General features: G+C 39.1%; 2 protein-coding genes across 2 annotated transcripts in view; one reads left to right on the top strand and one right to left on the bottom strand.

Moving 5' to 3' along the window:
• Positions 1-7674, top strand: part of LOC134675077 (facilitated trehalose transporter Tret1-like) — a 43903-nt gene extending 36229 nt beyond the window's left edge. Inside the window, exons 7-9 of the mRNA XM_063533240.1 lie at positions 3693-3785; positions 4252-4478; positions 7521-7674. Of these exons, the coding sequence (XP_063389310.1) occupies positions 3693-3785; positions 4252-4478; positions 7521-7674 (474 nt within the window). The remainder of the gene's footprint in view (positions 1-3692; positions 3786-4251; positions 4479-7520) is intronic.
• Positions 7675-8590: 916 nt separating this feature from the next.
• The window catches only part of LOC134675073 (ABC transporter G family member 23), a 137850-nt gene continuing 119920 nt past the window's right edge, over positions 8591-26520 (bottom strand). The window contains exons 9-16 of the mRNA XM_063533235.1: positions 18450-18622; positions 17616-17678; positions 15839-15994; positions 13396-13630; positions 12716-12840; positions 12072-12196; positions 11150-11394; positions 8591-10401 (exon numbers count right to left, since the gene is read on the bottom strand). Coding sequence (XP_063389305.1) covers positions 10079-10401; positions 11150-11394; positions 12072-12196; positions 12716-12840; positions 13396-13630; positions 15839-15994; positions 17616-17678; positions 18450-18622 — 1445 coding nt within the window. The 3' untranslated portion in view covers positions 8591-10078. The remainder of the gene's footprint in view (positions 10402-11149; positions 11395-12071; positions 12197-12715; positions 12841-13395; positions 13631-15838; positions 15995-17615; positions 17679-18449; positions 18623-26520) is intronic.

Raw genomic sequence — 26520 nt, 5'->3', positions numbered from 1 at the left:
ATTAAGAATGACAAAGCGAAACAATATTACAATAGAGGAACTAGGTCATTAAAACCATTAAAGGATAATGAGCAGGTGCGTATTCGAGACCCGACCGAGATAAACGGCAGAGGGCGCTGGGTGCGCGCACAGGTGGAGCGCGCCGCCGCCGAGCCGCGCTCCTACTGGGTGCGCACGCCGGACGGCCGCCGATACCGCCGCAACAGGCAGCAAATCATACCGGCGGCGCCGGCGCCGCCTAATACTGACAGCTCTGGCAATAGTAGCTGTTCAGGGCCAAATATTCAAAAATACTATTATGATGACTTGGAGGAGTGTGGCGGAGGTCAAACACCGGGACCACAGAAGTCCCGTGGGCCCCAGGCCACAGCTGATCAAGATTCCGCTTTCCGCTACACTCGTTCAGGCCGGCGAGTACGCACGCCGGATAGATTTTAGTTATAAAACTAAAGTAGATATGGTGTAGGATAAGTATTGCTTATGAATGGTGAATTTTGCTACATATACCTATATATTAAAAAAAAAGCGAACTATAATACGTAACTAAAAATATTGTCTATAAATACCTAACTTTTTACTTATCAAGTGTAAAATGTCAACTAGTATATAAGGATATCGTAAAGAGTTATAAGTTATTGTTATAGATAACTCGTAAATATAAAACATGTGCAAAGCAAAAGTAAACGTTCAACTGCATTGTATTCGAATACTAATTACAGTTAATAACCTTAATGCAATGTAAGAGGGTTTACAATGGCCTAGTGCAAGTATCGCTGCATCTTAATGTTTTTTTTTGTGTAACCTTAATAAATAAAAAAATGTGTAGAAGTAATATTATAAGATAAAAGTAATATTGCTGTATTGTTAGTAAAATAAATATATAAACTTAGATATAGAAAAAATAGATATAAATATATGTATGGTCTTGTTATGCAATTAATAAGATAAGGTTATAGTTTGATTTTGCTTGGCTATGTTAACTGTGTTTTGACCTTGGTATACCTAACATGAAAATATGCATATTTATTCATAAGGGGGAAGATGTTGTATACATACATAGGTATATCATCATAATTATAGATGTGGGTAGCTGAGGAATGTGCGGTAGGTTTAGAATAAAAATAAATCTGTCTTGGTCTAGCTATCTTGGTGGTTTTACTTAGATCCCTAATCCTGAATACCACATCAACATTGCTATATATGTATATATGTATATATATATATATATATATATATATATATATATATATAATATCATTATTGTATACATATACGTATATATCGTTGTTGTATATATATTTATTTTATCTTCGTATTACATTTATATTTGTACCTATTAATTTTAAGCATCAAGTTTTAGTGTTTTTACATACCCCGCACCAACTATGCTTCTCTGTTTGGCCTAAAGGTTGACTGGTAGAGAATGCCGTGTGGCATTAAGTCCACCTTTTGTCACTGTATATTTTTTACTGTGCAATAAAGTTTAAATAAAAAATTGCTTGGATATGAAAATTATAGTACTAAAGATGTAAAATGTTGAAGATAAGATTCCACGCGGACGAAGTCGCGGGCAACAGCTAGTTACATATTATATTTTAGTGTATTTATAGAGTTAGACCAAGAAAAGTCTGCAGCGATATTGATAGCTCACGCAGAGCAAGTGTTATTTATACGTCATAAGTTCATACAATTTTGACCAATTTTGAGAAGCGCTGGTGGGCTAGCGGTAAGAGCGTGCGACTTGCAATCCGGAGGTCGCGGGTTCAAACCCCAGCTCGTACCAATGAGTTTTTCGGAACATACTTATGTACGAAATATTATTTGATATTTACCAGTCGATTTTCGGTGAAGGAAAAACATCGTGAGGAAATCGGACTAATCCCAATAAGGCCTAGTTTCCCCTCTGGGTTGGAAGTTGGAAGGTCAGATGGCAGTCGCTTTCGTAAAAACTAGTGCCTACGTCAAATCATGGGATTAGTTGTCAAGCGGACCCCAGGCTCCTATGTGAGCCGTGGCAAAATGCCGGGATGACGCGAGGAAGAAGAAGTTCATACAATTTTGACGATTAAAATAACTCTTGCACTGCGTGCGCTATCAAAATCGCTGCAGGCTTTTCTTGGACTAACTCTATAACCATTCTGGTCGCAGAATCATCAAAGTGGTAACTTAAACTCAAATGTGTGGTACAGTCGCACTCAGATATATCGGAGCGGCCAAGGTGCTCACAAATATCTGAACACGTCTCTATTGTCAAGGCGTTAGAGTGCGTGTTCAGATATTGTGAACACCTTGGCCGCTCCGATATATCTGATGGCGACTGTAACGTGTCTTACGTGTCGCAGAGTCCGTGCGGAAGAGTCGTGGAATGTATGGGGCCCAATACATTCAGTCAGCAACAGAAGTTGCTGAGCGGCCCAGGTGTTCAAAATGATCTTGACGCGATTATATTGTTAAGAGAATAAGAGCGTGTCAAGGTAATTATGAACACCTCGCCCGCTTAGCAACTTCTGCTGCTGACTGTTCCACGACTCTTCTCTTTCCGAACAGACTGTCTGTTACTACCTACGACTGCAGACTGCAACTTGCGACTGTGTTCAGTTTTGGATCTATAAGATAGGTAATTTAATTTTCACCACACCAGCTCGGAAAGAATTACTTTGCACTTCCAAAACGAATAGCAAAGTTGCATTTTATCCACATGTGAGGCAAAGTAATCAAATGCAAATTTTGAGTTGTTTTCTTATGTTTGCGGGTAGAATTGACTTTTAAATGATGATTTTGGATGATAAATATTTAATAACATTCATTTGGATTTGATTTGGTTTGATTTTGTTTGATATTTTACATTTAATATTTGCTTCGGGTTGGTGTGGTGAAAAATCTTGTGTTTCACTCGGGGGCAAATTTTGTTTAACCCTCGTGCTTTGAAACCCTCGCAACGCTCAAGATTCCATTTTTCGAACCACTCGCTACGCTCGTGGTTCAATTTTGGAATCTTTCGCTTGCTCCGGTATCAATATTAGCACGAGCGGTTAAACAACAACTTTGCCCCCTTGTAAAACAAATAACTATTTTAATTTTCTTTATTTAGGATTACCAACAGCAACAGATAATACATCTTACATGCTCTTAAATCTATATAACAATCATGACTGATGCTTATCCACAACTAACCAATAGGTAACCACAACTTATATAGGTAAGTGTCTTGTATATGTGATAAACTTTTATAGGTAAATGAATTAGGTAATAGGTACCAGTACATTACATTAACTAACATTACATAGCTTGACAACTAGGGTGATGTTAAATTGTCGATAACAATTATTAACTACGTAAAACTAGGTTATTAAACTACGTTATTAACTAGGTAAATAAAGTATAAGAAAAAAATGTGCCTCGGGAAATCAAGATAAAATTATGCTCGAAAAGATGGGGCCATACCTTTGGTCTATACTCGTGTAGATGGCGACACCGTTTGATATTTAACAATTTTAACACGTATCAGAACATAGGTCAAAGTCATAAAAGTTTTAATCCTGTGTCGAAAGATGGCAATAAATTTTATACACAATCGACGATCAATCGATTGGTCAAGGTAAAAACTATCGATCGACGTCGACTGTTCCATGTCGACGCCGATCGATAACATCGATCGATTTGTGTGGTAACACCCTCATATTAACTAACAGGCCGCAGGATCATGGACGACGCCGTTCGTCGTCGATCGACTGGGACGGCGGTTGCTGCTGATGTTTTCCACCTGCGGCTCAGCCATCACTTCGGTTAGTACCATCATTATCATCATTGACCACAGAATCTTGACAGATGATTGTTTCATCGACAGTTTATTAAGAAGAGGTCTGCGCCGTCGGAGAAAGGTGCGGCACACCTTTTCCTATGGCTGTAAGTCCAATCGCAGCACGACACTTCCTGCCACAAAGATCGCAGGTGAAACGCGAATTTGTTGATGGTTCCTGTGAAGCCCGAAGTCTTTTCTGCTTTAAGTCATCGAGCCAGACTTAAACCAAACCACCAATTATAGGATAATACTTAATAACTACATAATTACATATATACCTCTCGCGACGAATGATACTGAATGATGAACTCTAAATCAGAATTCTCCACAGCATGAAGACCTCATATGTATAAGCCTGAAGACCTCAAAATAATTTTCATCAGTCATCAAGGTCATCACAAACTATTTCACGTATAGTAGTTATACCTAATATTCCAATTTGTCTCCAGGGTCTCCTAGGCCTATACTTCCTTCTGGATCACCTGAACAGCCCCACAGCAGCCTCCATAGCCTTCCTCCCTCTCCTCTCCCTGGTGGTGTTCATAGTGACCTACGGGGCTGGTCTCGGGCCGCTGCCCTGGGCCGTCACGAGCGAGCTGTTCCCTATACAAGTGAAGGCTGCTGCCGCGCCCATGACGACGGCTTTCTGCTGGCTGCTGTCCTTCTTGGTTACTAAGTGAGTATTTTATAGGACACAATTAGATATTATTTGTCTCACAGACTTAAATATATCCTAGATGACGCAAATGCATCTACTTCGCGTGTCCGAACCTAGACCAAGCGTCGAGGTTGGCCGTCGCTATTGACATTCTACGCGCGCCAGTTGTTGCAGCCGGTAGTCCGTAAAAAATTAAAAAAATCCTCGTTGCGTGATAATTAACTGCAACAGCCCAAAAATTCCAAGCACCCAAGGGCAAGGACATATTTCCTATCACATGTAAGTAATTTTAAAATGATATTATGCGTAAATTAATTTTAAAACAATTTTTTAAGTATTCTAAATTGTGATTCCAATAATATACCTGAGTAACTATAGATTAACGTTACAAAACGATATTTACATTACATTGCGCGTTTGCTTTGAGCGTTTGATCTGACGTTGTGAGTTAAAAAACGATGAATATCGGAACTGGCAATACTGTCGCGCATCGCTTCGACTTCGTGGTACAGGCCGTTTATCATTCGTCTGTCAAATTTAGCGACTAGTGTTGTTCGTTCTACCGATCGCTTTTAATAATCGATTTTAATCGATATCGGACATATGAATGATATTAACTATTTAAAAAAACTATTAGTATTTGTTATTGATAATTTGATTTGATTGATAAAAAAAAATCATCACACCTTAAAAAAGAAGAGAATATATCTGCCTATACGTTTAGTAGGGTTATAAATTTCTATTGTGTTAAAAAAACTTTCATTATTTTTGTTTTCCACATGATCCAGTCAAAGAGTTTGAAAATACCAGTTTCATTGAAGGGAAAAGTTGGGAAAAAGGTCATTTGTCTGTTTTTATCATTCGTCTGTCTTTATCATTCGTCTGTCAGAAAATCGATGTCATTCATGACAATCGATTTGTGATTTTTGGCGTGGTTCGCGGGGGAGCGGAGAGTGAGCGAGCGAGACCGCAGATATAAAATCGATGAGTATGAGCAAGACAGTTGAATCGTAGCGGGGCAGAGGGGCATTGGTGTCTTCGAATCGGTTAGGATTTCCCATCACTAAATTGGGGCTGTGACGTCACAATAGGTGGTACAAAATCGGCACGCTTGGTTTCAATACAAATCGTGACATTTGCTTCATCTAGGGTATATTTAAGTCTGTGATTTGTCTCCAGGGTCTCTTAGGCCTATACTTTCTCCTGGAGCACCTGAACAGCCCCACAGTAGCCTCCATAGCCTTCCTCCCCCTCCTCTCCCTGGTGGTATTCATGGTGACGTACGGGGCTGGTCTCGGGCCGCTGCCCTGGGCCGTCACGAGCGAGCTGTTCCCTATACAAGTGAAGGCTGCTGCCGCGCCCATGACGACGGCTTTCTGCTTCTGTTCTTGGTTACTAAGTAAGTGTTTTATAGGACACACTTAGGTAGGCTGATAGGTGATCACGTGGTACTTTCCATAGAAAACGAAGCGCCGGAAGCTCTGGCCCGGCCCCGGCCCGGTCTAGCGTGAGTCAACCTTAATTCCTAGTCGTCGGAGAAGACTGTCGAACCGCACGGCCGGAGGGGAGATTATAATACGGCCAAAACTACCACCCTATGACATCATATTTTTTGTATTTTTTTTAGTGTCCGACCGAAACATGTTTTTTTGCCGAAACCGAAACCGAAACCGAATGTTCGGCTTTGGCTCTAGTTTCGGCCGAAACCGAAACCGAAACCGAAACTTTTGTAGACTTGTTAGAATCGTTGAAAAAATGTCATAAAACCGCTTTTACACACATATTATGGGGCTGTCAACACCCAATGTCCTTGAAATGTATGTTACTTAAGCAGTTTTTTAAGAAAATTACTAGAGTTAGATCAAGATAATTCTGCAACGATTTTGATAACACACGCAATGCAAGTGTTATTTTAAACGTCAAAACTTCTATGAAATAAGACGTATAAATAACATTTGCACTAGTTGCACTGCGTATGCTATCAAAATCATTGCAGAATTTTCTTGGTGTAACTCTATTCATTCACCAATCAAGCTAACATGTAGATACAGGGTCAACCAAAAACGCGAGCGCAGCGAGCGCGAAATTTTTTGTTAATAATATCGCAAGGCCGGGTACCGATCTTCACCTGGGCCTAAAAGTCCGAAGTGCCCCAGTGAGGCGAACTTTCATGCGAAGTCAAAGCCGTGCTTCAGGCTTCAAAATAAGTAGTTGAGCACAGACTCCAACCAATGACCATTGTATTAAAAAGCGAGACCGGTGGCTGAGCATGGCGCAGCCAGGCCAAAGGCTAAGCTGAAGTAGAGGACATGTGGAACACAAACCAATGGTAAATTGAGGTAAAAAGTGAGGCTAAGGTTGAGCATTCGTATGAAAAACTGTACTGGGGGCACTTTTAAGGGTTTTTTCTTCGTTTTAATCAATAGTCAGCTGTTCAGCCTCGCAAAATATTAACTATTGAGAAAATCAACTTTGCAGCACTAGTTGAGCGTAACCTTTAGCCTCGCTTAAAATTTGTCATTAGAGGTAGATAGGAAAATGACTGAATAAGTGATTGAATAAGAGCGAAAAAGACATCGTTCGACTCGGGCCGAGCGGATACTCGGCCAACGGCTACGTGCGACAGTGCTATCTCATTCACTCCGATACAATTAGACAGTGTGCGCGTTATAGGTATTGACAGCCTCTTAAGACTGAGTCGACCGTCCAGTGGCGCCCTCACTAGTGGAATTGTGTTTTATAATAAACCAATTAAATTATGTACCTATACCACCTATACATGAATCAGTATATGTACCTAGATATTAATATTGTTGTCCTACTTATTCCCCAACTTTTGGTCTTTGTCCGAAGTACCATTTCGTAAGTTTCGGCCCGGCCGAAAGGTTCGGCCGTATTTTGGCCGAAACCGAAACTACGGCCGAAACATGATTTTTTGGCCGAAACTGGCCGAAACCGAAACCGAAACCGAACCTTCGGTCGGACACTAATTTTTTTATGCAGTTCATTTAGGAATCTTTTAAGATTTTTAGAATTTATTGCAAGTGTTTATAATTGCAGGTATTTCGGGCCGGTGTCCCAAGCACTAGGAATGCACGTGGCTTTCTTCTTCTTCTGCGCCTGTTGCGTGGTCGCCTTCTTCTTCACGGTCTTCTTCGTGCCGGAGACGAAGGGCAAGAGCTTAGCTGAAATCAGGGAGATGTTGTCTGCATAGTACTTAGGTGTAGACTTTTGATTTGTAGCTGGCCCCGAACGGCTAATCCTTTTTAGGGTTCCGTACCCAAGGGGTAAAACGGGACCCTATTACTAAGACTCCGCTGTCCGTCCGTCCGTCTGTCATCAGACTGTATCTCACGAACCGTGATAGCTACGCTAAGTACGGAACCCTCGGTGGGCGAGTCCGACTCGCACTTGTCCGGTTTTTCTATTGTTATGTAAAACCGCACATACAAAAAAAGGGTCGTATACATTCCAATTGGGAATTAATTAAATATGCTCACAATGCCAAACATATAATATAATATTAAATTTTTTTAATACTACGTCGATGCCAAACAAGCATCCGGCCCGCCTGATGGTAAGCAGTTTTCGTAGCCTATAGACGCCTGCAACTCCAGAGATGTAAATTACGCATAGCCGACCCTAACACCCCTCGTTGCGCTCTGGCGACCTTACTCACCGGAGTCACCGGCAGGAACACAACACTATGAGTAGGATCTAGTGTTACCGACAAAAATGTCGGTCCCAGTAAATTTTTCATTGAATAAATATCACTATCTTGTTTATAGTGGTTTATTTTGTATGTCGAATAGGGGCCTAGAACTTACTCAATAATACTTGCGCCAGCTTAAGTACTACCATTTTTTTTAAATTTTACATTTATATGCTCTAAGCTGGTGGTACTGGTGCTCGACGCGGTCCCAGTACATGTCATCTTGAAACTTAAGCCATTGTCAATAGAGGTGACAGCAGGGTGTCATCTATTGGACATGCTAATGTCGGGCACTAGTACCACCACCTTATGTGATGGTAGTTCTATTAAAAGTCGTGTATTACGAGATCAAAATATGGATAAAAAGTTGACTGGCCTCATAGTCAAGCGGGAAAGGAATAAATACAAACAACCAGTGTGTTTGGTACGGTATAATTATATATTTAATCATTACAAAAATGTCAATGTTAGCAAAAATAATCACAGTCTGCCACTTAAACACGTCTATACTAGTCATGAAGCCGGTACAAAACAAGCGCTTAACCTAAACCGTTTCACATTTAAAAAAAACTAGAATTTTCTACACATGCAACACCACACAACTGTCAAAACCTGCTAAGAAATGGCGGCTGACGTCTCAACTGTCAAACCCAAATTAAACTTTTTAAATGTTTTTTTTTTAGTTGACACGTCGGCATCCAAGTCAATACAAAATGTTAAACTATCTTACTGTACAATTAAAACTAAGATTACATTTATAATTCACACTGTAAAGCTATCATTGTCCATGTCAAATTTTAAACTGTTTTTTATGTGTCAAAGATGGCGCATGGCGGCATGTTAAAAAAGCAAGAATAAATAGATCCAATTGGGGTACAATCACTATGTCTATGGCACCATCTTAAGCTATTGGTAACTTTTAATCAGGTATCAACAGAAGTCCTTAGTAAGCCCGTAATGCCCCCTCTACACGATCGAACATTTCACCATAGTCCGATCGTTTGAAGGAACCTTAAACCCTTCAAGCGAGACTAACTTATTATTGCTAACATTCCCGAAAACCTAGAGTACCTACGTACTTATCGATAAATTATAAATACAATACTAATATTTACATTTGACTAACAGTCATTCGCTATGGACTAAGTCAGTTTGTTCGGATTGAGCAAATATAACCCGCTCAGCAAGAACGTAAAGGCACTTTTACATTAGATATACAACACAAAACAAAACATAACATTTAAGCTGGCAATAATGTGGTGTTCATTTATCATGATGTTGAAATTGTGCGTTATACCAGTGTAAAAGCATCTTAAGACACCATACAAACGTTTGAAAAACTAAATCTAAGCTTAAACCACGGAAGTCTTTAAAAATTGTCAAATAGAAATGTCAGAACCTAAATTATATGACAGTTTAATCAAATTTAAAACGTCTGTATGAGGCCCTCCGGGCGGAACTCGGCAGGACGGAACCCACACTCCCTACACCTTTGTGACTACTGAGCATAACCAGGGGACGTTAGACAGGGGACAGAATTAGCGAAGAACAGTTTTAGAATCATACTCTAAAATATAGACAACTCTCTGTACTGTTTAGCTGCCTAACGAGACTTCAGAAGTAGGATAATAGTGCAAGCGGTACTATGGAAGTCATAGTAGCTTCAATAAAAATAGGAAAAATCACCATGTCCCACCAGGGGAAAAATGGTACTGACAGTTTGGAATCAGAAAAAAGATGAGATTTCTCCCCATTAAAATGGTGTGGTAAAGCATAATCATACATTAGTTTTAACGTTAGAACTAGGCTATAAGCTTTACACACCGATGAATAAATAGACAGCTTGGAAATAGTCCTCACTGCTTTTCCACCAATTCCATCCCCTTCACGACCCTTCCCCTCACTCTTAACCCCTCTTAAATCTCAATATCGTCAGCGTTACCACTAAGAACATCGCGATCCAAATCAGGGTTGACACGAAGCCCATATAGACCTCAGGGTCCGCTAAAGGCCAGCCTCTAGTCAGGATAGACCTTAGGGATGTAGTGGCCAAGGTCAAAGGCAGGCAAAGTGATACGTAACGGAGGATCCAGGGCATACCCTCGATGGGCCAGATGACGCCGGACAGGAGGAGGGTGGGGTAGAAGGAGCCTAGGGCAAGTTGGATCGCGTTGCGCTCAAGCTCGCAGGCGGCGGAGATTACGAAGCCGAAGCACATTCCGCAGAGACCTGGAAATAAACATAAAAAATGAATATTACCAATAGGACATTCTTACACAGATTAAGCCCCGCAGTAAGCTCAGGAAGGCTTTTTTGTGTTGTGGGTACTCAGATAACGATATACATATATTCACAATATATAAATACATAAATACATAGAAAACACCCATGATTCAGGAATAAATATCTGTGCTCATCACACAAATAAATGTCCTTATCGGGATTCGAACCCAGGACCATTATGATCTATTGAACCTCAACATTTGACTTGGCTATATGTGCCGAGAAGCTCTAAATGGAACACATAATAACATTTGCTTACTTTTTAAGAAGATAGATGAGATATAAATAACTAAATAAGGAAAGAGAGAAGAGGAATAATGGAGAATGAACAGTACCCTGTTTATCAAAAGCTTGTAACTTGTAACACAAATGGAAGTCCCTTTCTAACAAAAGCTGTCAAAAAGGGACTTCCACTTGTGTCACAAGTTACAATAAGCTTTTGAGAAACAGGCCCAGCTCTAAAATGAAAACATAAGAACTGTTTAGAGTCAGACCGTGAAGTATTTAGCGATCATGATAGCCCACGCAGTGCAAATGTCATTTTAAATGTCAAACTTCTATGAAATTATGACGTATAAATAACACTTAGGTACTGCGTGGGCTATCAAATCCGCTGCAGACTTATCTTGGTGCGACTCTACTTATGTTAAAGAGAGAAGGGGCAGTGACAAAGAACAGATAATTATATCAGTACCTTGAAGAAGCGTGAGCATGACCACCAACGCGATATTCCCGTTGCATTTAACCCCGAACACCAGGATCATGAAGATGAGCACGAGGGCGGTCTGGCCGACCATCACCACGAACTGCGTGACGACGTGCGAGAACAGGATCTCTCCTGGGGACACGCCCGCCACCCACGAGCGGTCCAGGAGACCCTCCATGCGCTCCACGATCAGCGCTGAAGAGGTTAAGGCTACGGCGAGGAAGAACACGATCCTGGAAGGTAAAATTATTGGTGAGAAATGTACTAAACTACAAAATGGCATACTCCGTAAAGAAGGACTGTATGTCAACTGTGATTTTAGAGCTAGACGGAGTTTAGAGCAATTATTTCATGAAAATGATGCTGCCAAAAATACTGGGGTGCGGGGGACAAGGTGAGCGAGTCTCGTGCCGTGATTGGTCCGTTCAAAGACAGGGACGCCACACAACGACTCGAAAATGGAGTAAAACTACCGTATATTGTGGTAGAGGGGGTAGAGCTACTATGCTCAGTCTGGATGATGTCTTGTCCGTGGAATATACAAAAGAACGATAAATGTGTACGTCGCAGACTCACAATTGAATTGAATTCACACTCATCACCAGGCCCCATGGCTTTCTATTACTGTTGGCGCCCAACGTGGGACGTTTTTGAAGTAGAAGACATGTGACGGCAAACTTTATAAATTAGGAGCGACAAATTTTGCTGCCTGCTTTCTTGCTTCTATATGTGGAAAACCTGTCATTCCTGCGACGAGAAACTCATTGCGAACCGGCTTTCCCGTTAAAGTTGGCGCCCAACTTGGGCCATTTTCGAAGCAGAAGTTATGTAAGAGCTACAAACTTCGAACTTAAGTCAGAAATAAATGTAAATGTATGTATCAGAAATGTATTAAAAAAGCAAAACTTACGTGAGAATGACACCAGGGGCTACGAAGTCGGTGAATGAGGGGTTGTTGTCGCCATAGATAGGCTCCTTGAAATCGATCGGGATGTCTCCCACTTTCGGGTTGTAATCGCACGTAGCCAGCAAGTCCTGAAATACGATCGTTTAAAACATTAAGGAGCCGTATAATTCATGTAATTTTGTTCTGGAGTCGTGCAAGTTTTGCAGTTTTGGCGCATAAATGACCCAGTCGCAAGATATTGTTTTGTCCCTTTCGCTTGTTCCTTCTCTAAATAGCCTCTGCAAAAAGTCCCCACTACAAAATACCCCATTCTCGTTCTACGTTTTAAACAAGATGACCAATTGGATTTTACGAATATGGCTTATAAAAAAAAGTTGAAAAAAGGGAGACGTTACAGTCATGACTTTTTGCAAAGGGACATTTTGTAAAAAATACGATTCCAATCGAACGGGCGGAGTCGGCGCGCATTTCATATTTGTTCGGCCGCAAGCCGGTCAGCTGCTCGCGGACGCGACCGGCTCCGGACGGACGCCATCGCTTCTGCCATACATAATGTATGGACACATTGAAAATGCGCTCCGACGCGGCCCGACTCCAACCGGTCGGTGGGAATCGTACATAAAAGTAGAATATATAGAATATATTACCTTAGCGAAGTCTCTGTATGAGAACTGTATGTCCCTGTTGAGCATGAGTCCGATCTGCTGGTTGGACATGTCGAGCCACACCTGCACTTCTGACGACTCGATCGTTTCTTCGTCGGCCGTGTCCGCTGTGAAACAAATACGTGACATATTAAACTCAGAAATGCCGTATGGAATTTAATGAAATTAAAGTGTTGGTGGCTTAGTCCTATATCTAGTCTTCAAAATGGCGATGCAGGACCCCATAAACCCACAAAATCCGCAACAAGCATCTACAACGGATGCTGTGGCCAATGATGATGGTGACCTAACACGAAGGTGTGTGACTTTCAAACCAAATGTCACGGATTTGAACCCCGGTTTGTATTCCACGAGTTCCTTGGAACTTCGGTATGCATAAAATATCATTGTGTCAATAATGCTTAGTTTTCTCTTTGGATGGAAAGGTCAGGATTGGTAAAGATTTCATAAAAACTAGCGGTACGTTCAAACCGGTGGTCGCAAATCGCACCACCAAGGAATCTGTAATTCTCGTTAACGTATATCGCGTCCCACCTCTCCTTCTCTCACGGCGTCCAACGCTGAAGACAAGTCAGCGTAATAATCCCTGAAGCGTTCCGGAGATGGTTCAAATAACGTTATTTATTGAGAAGAATATTTAGGTACAATAAGGTTGAACTTACCGAGAGCCAATCTCGCCACCAAAGAATCCGTATAATTCTCGTTGAAGTATATCGCGCCCCACGCGTCGCCTTCTCTCACGGCGTTCAGCGCCGAAGACAAGTCCGCGTAGTATTCCTTGATGATGGAGGCGTTTCGGAGATGGTCCAGGTACCGGCAGGAGAGGTTCTTCATGGAGCACGAGGAGTTGTAGGGACACAGGCCGTTGATCACGTTCACGTCGTTGTTAACTATGGCCTGTGGAAGAGCGAAAATTGAAAATATCCTCTAGCCGCCCATACGTCAAACCTTGCCAAGCAAAATGAAATTTTATTTTGTCAACACAAAGTTCTAATTAGAATGAAACAGGAGACTTTTTATAGGTCTCTGGGCGGCTAGAAGATATAGATAGGTATTAGTTCTCTTCTTCTTCCTGGCGTTATCCTGGCATTTTTGCCATGGCTCATGGGAGCCGGGGGTCCGCTTGACAACTATAGCATTATTATTCGTTTTTTTTAGCATTAGAAAGAACTTGCAAGACGGTAAGCGATCTTGACATGTCTTTTAATTGAAAAACGCTATTTAAAAATCAGTAACTATTAATTATGAAAGCAAAACCATTTATATTCATAAATGATCGTATTAGATTCATAATTGTTACATATTTGCCGTGACTTATTTTTTAAACGTGTTTTTCAATAAAAAGACACATCAAGATTGTTTACCTTATTTCTAATGCTAAAAAAACGAAGTATAATCCCAAGAATTGGCATAGGCACTAGTTTTTACGAAAGCGACTGTCATCTAACCTTCCAACCCAGAGGTTAAACTAGGCCTTATCGGGATTAGTCCAGTTTCCTCACGATGTTTTCCTTCACCGAAAAGGGCATGATATTTCGTACATATTAAGTTCCAAGACAGGCCGGGGTAAGTACGAGCCGGGTTTTGAACCTGCGACCTTCGGATTGAAAGTCGGACGTCATATCCACTCGGCCACTACCGCTTAGGTAGGTATTAGTTATCATAGAAAAAATAACAAAAGTAAAAAGAGAAAATGAGTGCGCGTTTTTATGCGAAGGTCGTATCATTTCATTTTACAGTTCTGCTGTGCGAGGCAGGAAGTTTCTGAAGAAATGCACGGTTGAGGACTGTCTGCCATATAAGTGGTGCCGATGGAAATGCTGTCGTGTAGAGATGCAGAAAGCAGCGTCAAGACAAAATAAATAAAAATTGTCTATATCAGAAAGGCTAAAGCTAAACTAACAAAAGAAGTTATGAGAATATAGGCTAAAGACAATGCTAGTAATATAAACCGTCATTTTAATGGTGGTATTTAATAAAAATTATGATACTTGCGGAGACAATGACAGGAATTATAGCAATTATTAAATAATTACTGTTATATTATTTTGCAGTAGAAAGAAAATACTGGTGTCAATCAAAGCAATAGAAATTATATTGACATAAATGAAGAAGATTACGAAGAAAATTTTAAACTGTGTGGTATTCTATTATTAGTATAGTATTACGTAAAAATATGGGCAATAACAAAAAATACAACACAAAGTGACGACATTATGATAACAACTAATCATAACCAGTTTGAGTACGTTTAAAGGACAATGTGTCACAATGTCATGATAACAAAGACTGTAGGTAAATTATATTATAAATACCTAAATGAAAATTTTATTGATAAAAACAAAGAAAGAAATAAACAAACATAAGAAAACTTGACGAGTGGCGAAAGACAGGGGAGGCCTTTGCCCAGCAGTGGGACACAATATATGCTATAAAAAAAAAGAAAACTTAAAAACTACAGAGATAAAAATTTTGGGCCAAATTTTTATCTCTGTAGTTTTTAAGATCACCGTCAACGGGCAAGATGCCCAGAATGCTGGCCGTATTTCCCCGCTGTATGGCGATACTAATTCGCTGGGCGAAATAGTCGCCAGCTCTGGTCACCAGTAGCCTCTATTAGGCGCGCCTATATTATAATAAAATACACGATGTAATGGTGCTCCCACATTGGCTGTTATAAAATGTTATACAACATTGAGTGATAGGGACAGCATGATATTGGTAGTGTTTTATTATGCTGTCTCTGTCACACGATGTTATAACATTTTATCTACACTCATATCATAAGAAGCCTTCAAATAGTACTTTATGTTGTACATAATTAGGCATTAAAACACTCGTGTGATCCTATTATGAAACTCACTTCGTTCGTTTCATAAACCCACACTCAAATTTTAATGCCTTTCATTATGTAGCAGTCACATAAACTACTATTATAACTAATCCCAACTAAAGCGCGCTAGGGTCGCGGCCGATGACAATAAGACAGAACAAAATTACTTATATATCACAGACAATAAGAAGATAAACAACATAATGTTATGCCACGTCCAGACTAAGTTATTTATTTCCTATAATATTAATGTTAAAATACATAATACATACCAATTTAAGCCCGCTAGGGTCGCGGCCGATCGCAAGACAGAACAGAATGACTTGCATCACAGGTAGGACGAAGATGAAGAGCATAACGCCGATGTTACGCCACATCCGGAGGAAGTTCTTCTGGATTAACGCCTTTATTTTACCGCGCGATGTTAACTGGAAGGGAGAATAAATTAATGAGCAATATGGATAAGTAATTTTGAAAAGCGCATTAACGCCCATTTAAAAATTAATAATAAAATAAAAATAAAAATCATTTATTTCAGACTAAGGGTCCATATATGGTTAGTGAACATTGAAATTTAGATGGTGCGACAACTCGCATGCCAGTACATTGCGGTATTTGATTGGCCGGCTGAATTGGATGTAACCAATAGTCCTCAATGTAACTAAAATCACAAACGAGTTCGCGCGCCGTCTAAATCAGCCCTTATGGTTGGCATGGTGGATGGAGGACGGGTGGACATCCACCAACCCGCTGGGTGGACATTGTAAAGAAGGTCTGCCAGGGATCCACACAGGCGCTTATTATTAGGAAGCAGCGTTAGGAAGGCAGAAAATCGTGCAGAATGGAGAGCCTTGTGCACAAAATAACCGACCTCATGTGGTCGCGCCCCTCAGTCATGCGACTCATGAGGAACCGAGGAAGAAGAAGATGCATAAGTAATAAATTGTATCCCAGTTTCCATAAAATTGTTGATGCTATTTAAGTAATCATCATAATCATCGGCCACATCATCTGTTGTAGATGCTTGTTGCGGCGCTTGTGGGATTATGGGGCCCCGCATCGCTGTTGATGGCTATAAAGTCCTGCATTTAAGTAATAGATTTTTTTTATGTAATAGTCAGCAAACGAGCAGACGAGCCGCCTGATGGGAAGCGGTCATCGTCGCCCATGGACATAAGCAACACCACAGGAGCCACTTAAGCGTTGCCGACCCTTGAGAACCCTAAATACCCGCTTCTTGAAGAATCCCATGTCGTAGCGCAAAGGAAATACCTCAGGAGGCAAGTCATTCCACATTCTGCACATTCTGGGAAGAAACGAGCGAGATGCCCGCTTATTCTTAGCTTAGAATCTACGTTTTATAAGAATTTAAAGTAAAGTGTCAACAGAAATGGTCGGGCGGTATTTAAATTCTGTTTCAGCCGTGATGGTTTAATTTAATTCGGAGAAATTGAAAATAGGTACTCGTACAGAGAAATGTAGACATAATACTTTTTATTTAAGTACTGATATGTCATCTAAATCCTGTAGGTATGTACCAAGTTAGTATATTAAATAAAATAATCCATCCACACGTGTCAAAGTTCAAGACCGCATTTGTCTACCTCATACGAGTGGGACCGGTTTGTTGACTTTAGCAATCATGAACAATCAACTTGATCTTACATGTTTGTTTAGTGTCATTTTATTTTAAAAAAAACAATATAGGAGCTTGAATAGTCATGTCCGTAGTGTTAAAGCTTAGCACTTCAACAAGTAAAATAATGAAGTTAGCTAGGTAAATCTTTAAAGCATTAATCCCTCTCGCACATTTACGGTCAAAGAATTTTATTTCTGTGTCCCTTTGTATCTTGTCACAGTGACAATATAATATTATAATTATGAGATCCCCTAATGGCCGTCAGGGTACAAAATGGTAGAGAAATGAAATTCTTTGACTGGATATAATCAGAGGCGAATGCTTTTATGGCCACAGATGCATGTATTTCTGTTTCCAGTAACTGCATAGGTACTATTAAAATAATTAATTAAATAATATTAAATTCTTACATTGAAAAGATCTTCACAGATGTCGATTTGTGGTCCTTTAGGCTGATTTAGCTTTCCGGGTAGCTGAAAACAAAAGAATGCTAAGGTTAATTGAGATAAAACTAAGAGTAATGAGAAACTACTTACTATAGTTGACCCAAACCAAACGGACCACCGGGGTCGTAAAACTTCTCATTCACACTCGCACGGTTGAAGCTGGGGTGAGAGAGATAGAGATATGATCCCAGTGGTCCGTTTGTTCTGAGTCTACTATACAGACTGTTTAAAGAGTAGGTACCTATAGTCCTCAAAAGTGATAGATGAACAGACGATAGAAATTTTTGTGGCAAAAACGAGTATTTGAGAAAATGAAACATCGATAAATCTGTTATTGATAAGTCATAGATTCATATTTAATATATGTAACTTCTAATTGCTGTAGGTAAGTTACCGAGAAATTTCAATAATGCAAGTACAATAAGCGGTACATAATTTCTTTATAACCTACTTACATATATTTAGTACTTAAAAATTAAAACGTAAACAGTGCCAAAAGAATAGAAAACTACCAATATATCAAAAGAGAAGAAGATATCTAACGTGTTGTGTATGTCGCGGTAGCTATCTTCTTATACCTAGGTATAATGTAATAAATATCTAAGTATGATAACATCGATAACAGACAAGTCGATGTTTTATTTTGTCAATCACTTTATTTGCCACAAAATCTTCTATGTCTGTTGATTAATCTTGAGGTGTCTGAAAATCGTCACATCCCAAACAATATAAGTTCTTAAGTTTATACTTAAGATCTGGAAAGGTTATCCTTTGGCAATATATCATGAAAGTACTCACGTCGCCATTGGACTGCGCGCCCTCTGTGATGAGCACCTCCTTGCTCTGACAGAAGTACAGCCCCTTGGCCTGGGGGTCGTCAGCGGCGTACGGCGCCTCCTCGCGCTTGGACAGCTTGTTCAGCCCTAGGCCTCCGCCGGACACGTTCAGCTCTACCACCTGGTTCGCTTGACCTGGAAGTAAAAATACGACTTTATTTCGGATGTTGTTAATTTGGATTAGGTACTTAAATATACATATAATTTACGACACGGCCCACAATCTTTCTGATTTGATTTGAGTTAGTGATAAATATACAGATTATTCAACGCACACTTCAGTGAAAGAAACAGTAAGGGAAAAAGATAGGGATAGAAAATAGGCGGTCGCATCGCTAAAAAGTGAAAAGATATAAAAATTCTGTAAACTGCTAAAATTTTAAATATACGAAATGTTCTAATTTGAACACTGTGGAGACGGAGCATATATTGTCACGATCCTCAACAATGAGGGACCGAGGAAGAAGAAGATAATTTGAACAAAACACATCACCCAATTTTGGAACATTCCCACAAACATCTATTGCAGATCTTTAAGAGCCAACAGGAGTGGTCATTTCTCTATACAAACGTACTCGACTGTTTCCTCCGTGGGTTTTGACACGAGAGCAATGATTTTTTGAAAAAAGATTAATATTGTTCCAATACATTGTTGTTGTTGTTTTGATAGTTTTGTTTTTTAAGGAGCTAGAGCCCTTCAAAAATGGCCAAAATGGCCTCATTGACTATGCCGCAATGAGAGGCGTAGTATTCAAAACTGATATCAATTAGCCAAAAAAGCAAAACGGTCCGACACAGATAATTTCATAATCATTTAGATTTCCAAATTTGGTAACGATTGGTTAAGTTTTGGATGAGGAAACTGTCGAGTACGAAGCCTCGATTTTTGAGATTTTTACGCAGGATTTTTCGCCTTGTCCTTATCGCACTAGCTTTAGGGGCCGCTTCCGTTAGCGAGACGGGTATATTTACCTAAAATATTTAAAACTCAACTTCTGTTTCGTCTTAATCAAAGACGATAACTATCCATCAGCTTAGAAATCGTTAAACTTAGAATGCCTCTTAATTACCCTACTATGGAATCTGACCTTTATTGTATGATTGTATAACACCTTGTAATGGTCAAAGTGGTGGTCATACCGTGAGAAATCTATTCCGTACGCCTCGCCCAAATTGCTTTCACTTTGCAAATTTCTATGTAAATCTTGCGTTCTTGTACTGTTATGGTTACGCTTGCATGTGACGTTCTTATTCGCGTTAAATATAAAGTTCAATGTAACCAAATTAAGTTTTTACTCGCTTTTTCCGTAGTCACGGTGACAATATGAGATTCCTTTACTTTCGATTGTCAAATATTTTGACAAGTTTCTAAGATTTCACATTGGTATCAGATTGCAAAAGTGAAACTATTTATTTTGCTTGGGAGTGTCATGATCACGCAAAATATCTATTAATAGTACATTATTGTCGAGGCTCGGAAGTAGCTACTTGCAGGCTGAGGATTCGTTTTAAACGGACGACCTTGGGAGTCCGTTTAATTGAATCCGAAGCCAGCAAGTAGCCTTCCAGCCGAGTCATATATAGTGCTTTTCTCAAAAATGGTGCAAGAAATATAAATATCATATAAATATTTTACAAAACCAACGTTCTTACGTATATATTTTCACAGAAAAAAGCCCTTGCCGCCTTTTTATTTTTTTAATAAAAAAAATAGAAGTGTATTTTTCTGCCGAAAATACGCCAACCTATTTGAGACAGCTAAATAGTCGCGGTACTAATCATCTGTTTGGCTGTTTAATGGGCCTGTGCCTTCATTTGATATGGTCATTTCAACTTTTAAAAAGTTTGGAACTCGACAAATAATGGAATTTGTATGCAACATTGCAGTCCCAAAATCGAGACTGCAATGTTTTTAACTTTTTAATTTTTGACTGACCATAAACTACGCGCTTCGCGACCAATTTTTTAGACGGCAAAGTCGACTTTGCCGTCCGTTTTTGAGAAAATTAAAAATTTATAAGCCCCCTAAACGCTTTATGCCAAGAATGCCTTGCATCATTTTGGAAAAAAACTGATACTCTTCAAACTAATGGATCGAATTGTATCAAACATAGCTAAGAACTACCGCAAGGAAACTCACTTTCACGTAAAAACAGCATCGATATCGGTCCATCAGTTGGAGAGCTACTATGCCACTAACAGAGAGACAGACATTGGCGTCAAACATATAGCACCCCTCTTTTTGCGTAGGGGGTTAAAAAGGGATAACAAACTAATGGAAATGTCACACAATTAACATCATTGGCACGTGTTCAATGATTAATGATTATTGTATGTATTTCTCAGCAAAATGTTCAGTGATAATAGTGATTACGTATTGAGAATCGTCTCGTCTCAGATATAAAATTATAATTATACCTACCGTAAAACGGGGTGAGTAGGTTTCGCGGGGAGAGTTGGGTTATGAATGGGGAGAGAAGGTTTGAGATGGGGGTGAGAAGGGATTTTAAGGCTACTGCTACAAAAATAATGTATTCCAATTTAAAATGGGGCTATAGTAATACGCATAATAAAAAAAAATCGATCCAACAATCTTCCAAAATCACCTTTGTATGAAAAACCCTCTCACCACAAATACGAGGCACTACGGGTTGAGGTGGGTTTTCCTCTTTATCGTCAAAGTTATGAAATGGACCTACCCAAAATAAAATACAAACGTCCGAACCACTTATTATATACACCATTCAGTTTTCACGTGTAAGAATAAAAGTTTATCGAGGTTTGAATGTCAAATTTCACCCAACGCACCCCATTTTACGGTACTTATTTATTTTTCTTAACAAAGAACGAAAAGGATCTGACGTGGATCTGACGATATCAATTTGCTGGAAATTATTTTTGATTGCTTTTTTATCGTTTGTATAAAAAGTAATTAATTATACCTAATGGGTATTGATGTGCTAGGTTTCGTCATGATAACAACCATGGAACTTGAAAACTTGTAATGTTAGGCCAAGCAATAAGAAGGTATAGAGGGAAATGCTATTTTCAAAGTCTATGTCTTCGGTTACCGCGATAGTTACTCATTAAATTTAACTATTTAACCGGATAAAAAGCAACATACTTATTGTTCATACTTGTTTACAAATTGTTGACGGTTTAGTGTCGCGGTGTTATTTTGTAAACACGAACATTCCCAAAACATTTTATAACAGTATTTTCTCAACACAATCTAGTATGTTATTACGGATGTGCATTTTTAGTGATTCAGTGTTGCCAGTTAGTTTTATAAACATCCGTTAATTTAGCTGACCTATTATAAAGGCATATGCTAATATTAGTAATTTTATTAATTGAAATGTCTTGTTATGTTTCATAATATAATCTGTCAGTGGTTATAGATATGATCTGTCAGCCGAAACACTGACTTGAACATTCTTGATTTTTACAAATTATTATTTATGAAAACGTGACTTAATCACGCATCATTTTATTTAAAAATACAACCGACGTTTCGAGGACGACATTGTCCCCGTGGTCTCGATATAATTCTAAATGAAAACTAGATTATACGCGACTAAGTCCTGTTTTTTGTCAATAATAAAGATATTTCTGGTTGAAGTAGGTAGTATAATGTTATAAAGCCGGTCAAACAACTTTGTCAGTAGAAAAAAGCGCGACTCAAATTTTCTATGGGACGATAACCCTTTCGCTCATTCATTTTTTAAATTTGCCGCTCTTTTCGTCTGACGAAAATAGCTTGACAGAGTATATTAATATTCTCTTCAGATGACCGTTATTAAGAGTCGGAATACACGTGTCAATAAATATAATAATTATAGTAAATTATTTCTAGTTTTTGCACGGATCATGTCTGAGGTGAAGTGTCAATTGCTGTCAACGTCTCAACATCTATTAGTTCATGTTGTATTGTACCTACACATACCTATCTTATGGTACTGACTGTAAGATTGACATGAATAATATTGTCATTCTTTCGTTTCATTCCAATTTTACTGACAAACAGATAATGCAATACTGACAGCGCACAAACTACTTAAACTGTTGCAGATACATATAATTGCTTGAAATTTGAAACATAATTCTTGCTGAGTGACCTTATTAGGTACGAGATTGAAAAGCTCTCCATTATATCACGATTGTATAAAATACTATAGAATTCGACTAAAGTAATCATCGGCCCGGTTTTTATTAAATTGCATTTAGTTTTTTTTATCAGATTTTGATAAAATTTGTTAAGTTGAAAGAGGTCCTAATTCTGAGCGGAATAGAATATAAAATGAAATGTATTTGATTTCCCGTTGATTTTCGAAACGTTTTCGTAAATCAGACGAAGATTTTGTAGATGCTTAATATTGTACAGCATAAATAATTCCACAAATCCACCAAATTATACCTAATTTTCTCGAAATAAAATTTACAACAAAATAAAAATGCTTATGCTTTTTTTTGACATTTAGATTTTATTCTAGAAATTCTAGACTAGTATTTTTTTATACAATTTTTTTAATGTTTGACGATCCTTTTGTGAAATTCTTAGTGTTATATTTTACCTGTATAATAATCCAATGTTGTTATGGAATAATATTAATATTAATAAATTGCTCTGATAATTAGATTAACCTGTCGGATCCCAAGACTCAAATCTGAGCCACAAAGGTTAGTGACCTTTCATACAAACAACATTTTTTTTGTATGAAAAGTCACTAACCTTTTGTGGCTCAGATTTCAGCCGTGGGATCCGACAGGTTAAGATTAATTACGATTCATAAGAGTTTGTTGCTAAGGCCTACATGAATAAAGTATATTTTTACCCGACTACGGCAACGCAAAAGGAGGGTTATGATTTTGACCGGTATGTATGTGGGTATGTATGTATGTATGTATGTATGTATGTTCATCTGTTCCCTCATAACTTCTAAAGTACTTATTATAATTTAACAAACGATGTGTCATTCGAATCGTCTTAATCGTCCGCTGGTTATAGGCTATATGGTTTCACAAAAAAATTAACACGGCGCCCTCTAGAGGTCATAAAGTCACGAACCAAAAAAATAAAATTAAGTAATGATGACGTGTTATACATCATTTGAAAGAGCTCAATTAGCACATTTCAAATATATAAATATTGTTAGCTTTTGCACCCGGCTTTGCTTGCATGCGCCATATAAAACATTAATTTATCGGTTAGGTAATTCGAACTATGAATCTACAAGCGCTCTGGATTATATCCGCATGTTACGCGACTACGGCGATACAAGAAGGTTTTTGCAAAAGAAATTTGTTTGGCCGCTATACATGGTGTTTTTTTAATGTCCTGCAACAGTTTATAACGTGTATAGGTATAGAAGTCCTGATCAGCCAAAATGTATGAAACAGTCAATTTTTTTACAAGATACGTACGCGCTCCGAAAACGGGCGCCTTTGGCGCCCTCGTATTAAAAGTGTCGGGCGTAGCCCGACGTACGCGTTCCAAAGCCGGGCGCCTTCGGCGCCCTCATACTATAAGAGTTGGGCGGAGCCCGACGTACGCGTTCCAAAGCCGGGCGCCTTCGGCGCCCTCATACTAAAAGTGTCGAGCGTAGCCCGACGTAAGCGTTCCAAAGTCGAGCGCCTTCGGCGCCCTCATACTAAAAGTGTCGGGCGTAGCCCTACGTACGCGTTCCAATGCCGGGCGCCTTCGGCGCCCTCATACTAAAAGTCTCGGGCGTAGCCCGACGTACGCGTTCCAATGCCGGGCGCCTTCGGCGCCCTCATACTAAAAGAGTCGGGCAGAGCCCGACGTACACGTTCCAAAGCCGGGCGACTTCGGCGCTCTCATACTGAAAGAGCCGGGCGGAGCCCGACGTACGCGTTCCGAAGCCGGGCGCCTTCGGCGCCCTCATACTAAAAGAGTCGGGCGTAGCCCGACGTACGCGTTCCGAAGTCGGGCGCCTTCGGCGCCCTTATACTACTGCGTGCATTTACTGAGGACGCCCTCGCAAAAGTAATATCAAGTGAGTTCAAAAAGTTAGTAACGAAATCATGACCCCAAAATTAATAAAATAAAAAATAAGTTCAAAAACTAAAACCCGACTACTGCAAATCGCGCTCTAAAAAGTATGAAACAAGATAGAATTCTTATCTGAAATTATCAAGCAGGAAATATTATAAATGTTACCATTTTTTTATATAAAAAATACAACGTAATATAATTTACTAATGTTTTAATATATTTACAGAGATTCAGAGGATAGCCGTGGTCGTATGCCATATTAGTTTTAAGTTTATAATCGTGGCATACGACCACGGCGATCCTCTGATTCTCTGTAAATATATAAAAAAAATTAGTAAATTATATTACGTTGTATTTTTTATATAAAAAAATGGTAACATTTATAATATTTCCTGCTTGATAATTTCAGATAAGAATTCTATCTTGTTTCATACTTTTTAGAGCGCGATTTGCAGTAGTCGGGTTTTAGTTTTTGAACTTATTTTTTTGAGTATTTGAATGGCCCAACTGTGTATGCCGTAATCATTGCACATGTCGCAGAAAACTGAAAGATTCCATTCCCTGAGAGAACTTGACATTTATCGAAAATAAGTACCTAAGTACTTATCTCCACAAATAACTCAAATAAGCAATTTCAGCTCGTTAACTTGAAATGTCCCTTAACGAGTGAGTTTCTTCCGTCTCGCTGCCCTTGCATTGTTCTCACGCTATTGGCTTTGTTTTATCATTTTTATATATTTCTTCAGTTTACGGCCTTGGCCTGTAATAGACATGCGTTCAAGTCGTATGACTCTTGGCTACATTGCAATTTTACATTTCACAAAATTCTCTAGCAGTCCTGATATCAAAACAAAATGACAAGAAAAATGCAATTTTGATTTGTCAAAATATAATGGAATGGGAGACCTTTTTATAGGTCGCTGGGCGCCTAGAGGATATTTATTCGTACCAATACCTACTCATATCACTTGCCAGTTCAGACTCAAATTAATATAAAGGGCATTTTCGGTCAGACTTCCATGATTTCATGGTATGTACATGTAATCACTGAAAAACTGTTTTTTTTTAATTGGAAATAGGTAAGCATTTGACCATAATCTCACCTGATGGTAAGTGCTGATGCAGTCTAGGATGGAGCATACTTACTTAGGTACGGTCGCCATCAGATATATCGGCGCGGCTAAGGCGCTCACAAATATCTGAACACGCCTCTATTGTCAGGGCGTTAGAGTGCGTGTTCAGATATTGTGAACACGTTGCCCGCTCCGATATATCTGATGGCGACTGTACCTAAGACACTGACAGTGGTCAAAGGCTGGCACTAATAGGCACAATTATACCGCACAAAATTGACATAGGTACTTTTCTTACAAGCTTTTAATAGTACATTGTGCAACATGGGGCGTAAGTTAAATATTGCAAACGAGAGTAAGTTTTAATATAATGTAATTTATAGACTCGAGTTTGCAGGAAGTATTGCGATACAAAAAACTGTTAATTATGGTACTAGAAACTTCATTACTCCCTAGGGAAAACACTTTTTCTAATACCTATACTCCCGCTAAGCCTGCGTGCAATTTCACATTTACTGAGCGAGTGTGATGAAAAATAACGAAGATGGCAAACGGTTTGATGCAACTATTCCAAAGTGCTTAAAAATTGGTATGTATTTGCATATGACGCAAATCGACTACAGTTAGCTAACCAATGACGGCAGAAGAAACTTAAAAAAAATGTTTACAGTCCTCTCGGATTTTTTTGCGTGGGAGTAGTTATTTTTTGTAGTGTTTTAATTTGTTTTTCGATCTATCTTATGCTATAAATATAAGTTATTAAATGAATAATTTTTTAGACGACAAAATTTTATTTAATAATGATATTAAACAAAAATATTTACAACCGAATTGAGAACCTTCTCGTTTTGAAATATTGTCGTTGGTTAAAAAGGTCTATTTTACTTGGGCGAAGTTGGGCACAAACGGTCAAGTTAGGGTTCCCTGCAGTAAATACTTTTGCC

This window comes from Cydia fagiglandana, chromosome 21 (genome assembly GCF_963556715.1).
Source record: "Cydia fagiglandana chromosome 21, ilCydFagi1.1, whole genome shotgun sequence".
NCBI lineage: Eukaryota > Metazoa > Arthropoda > Insecta > Lepidoptera > Tortricidae > Cydia > Cydia fagiglandana.
The sequence above is the reverse complement of the archived record's forward strand: the minus strand, read 5'-3'. Positions and strand labels throughout refer to the sequence as shown.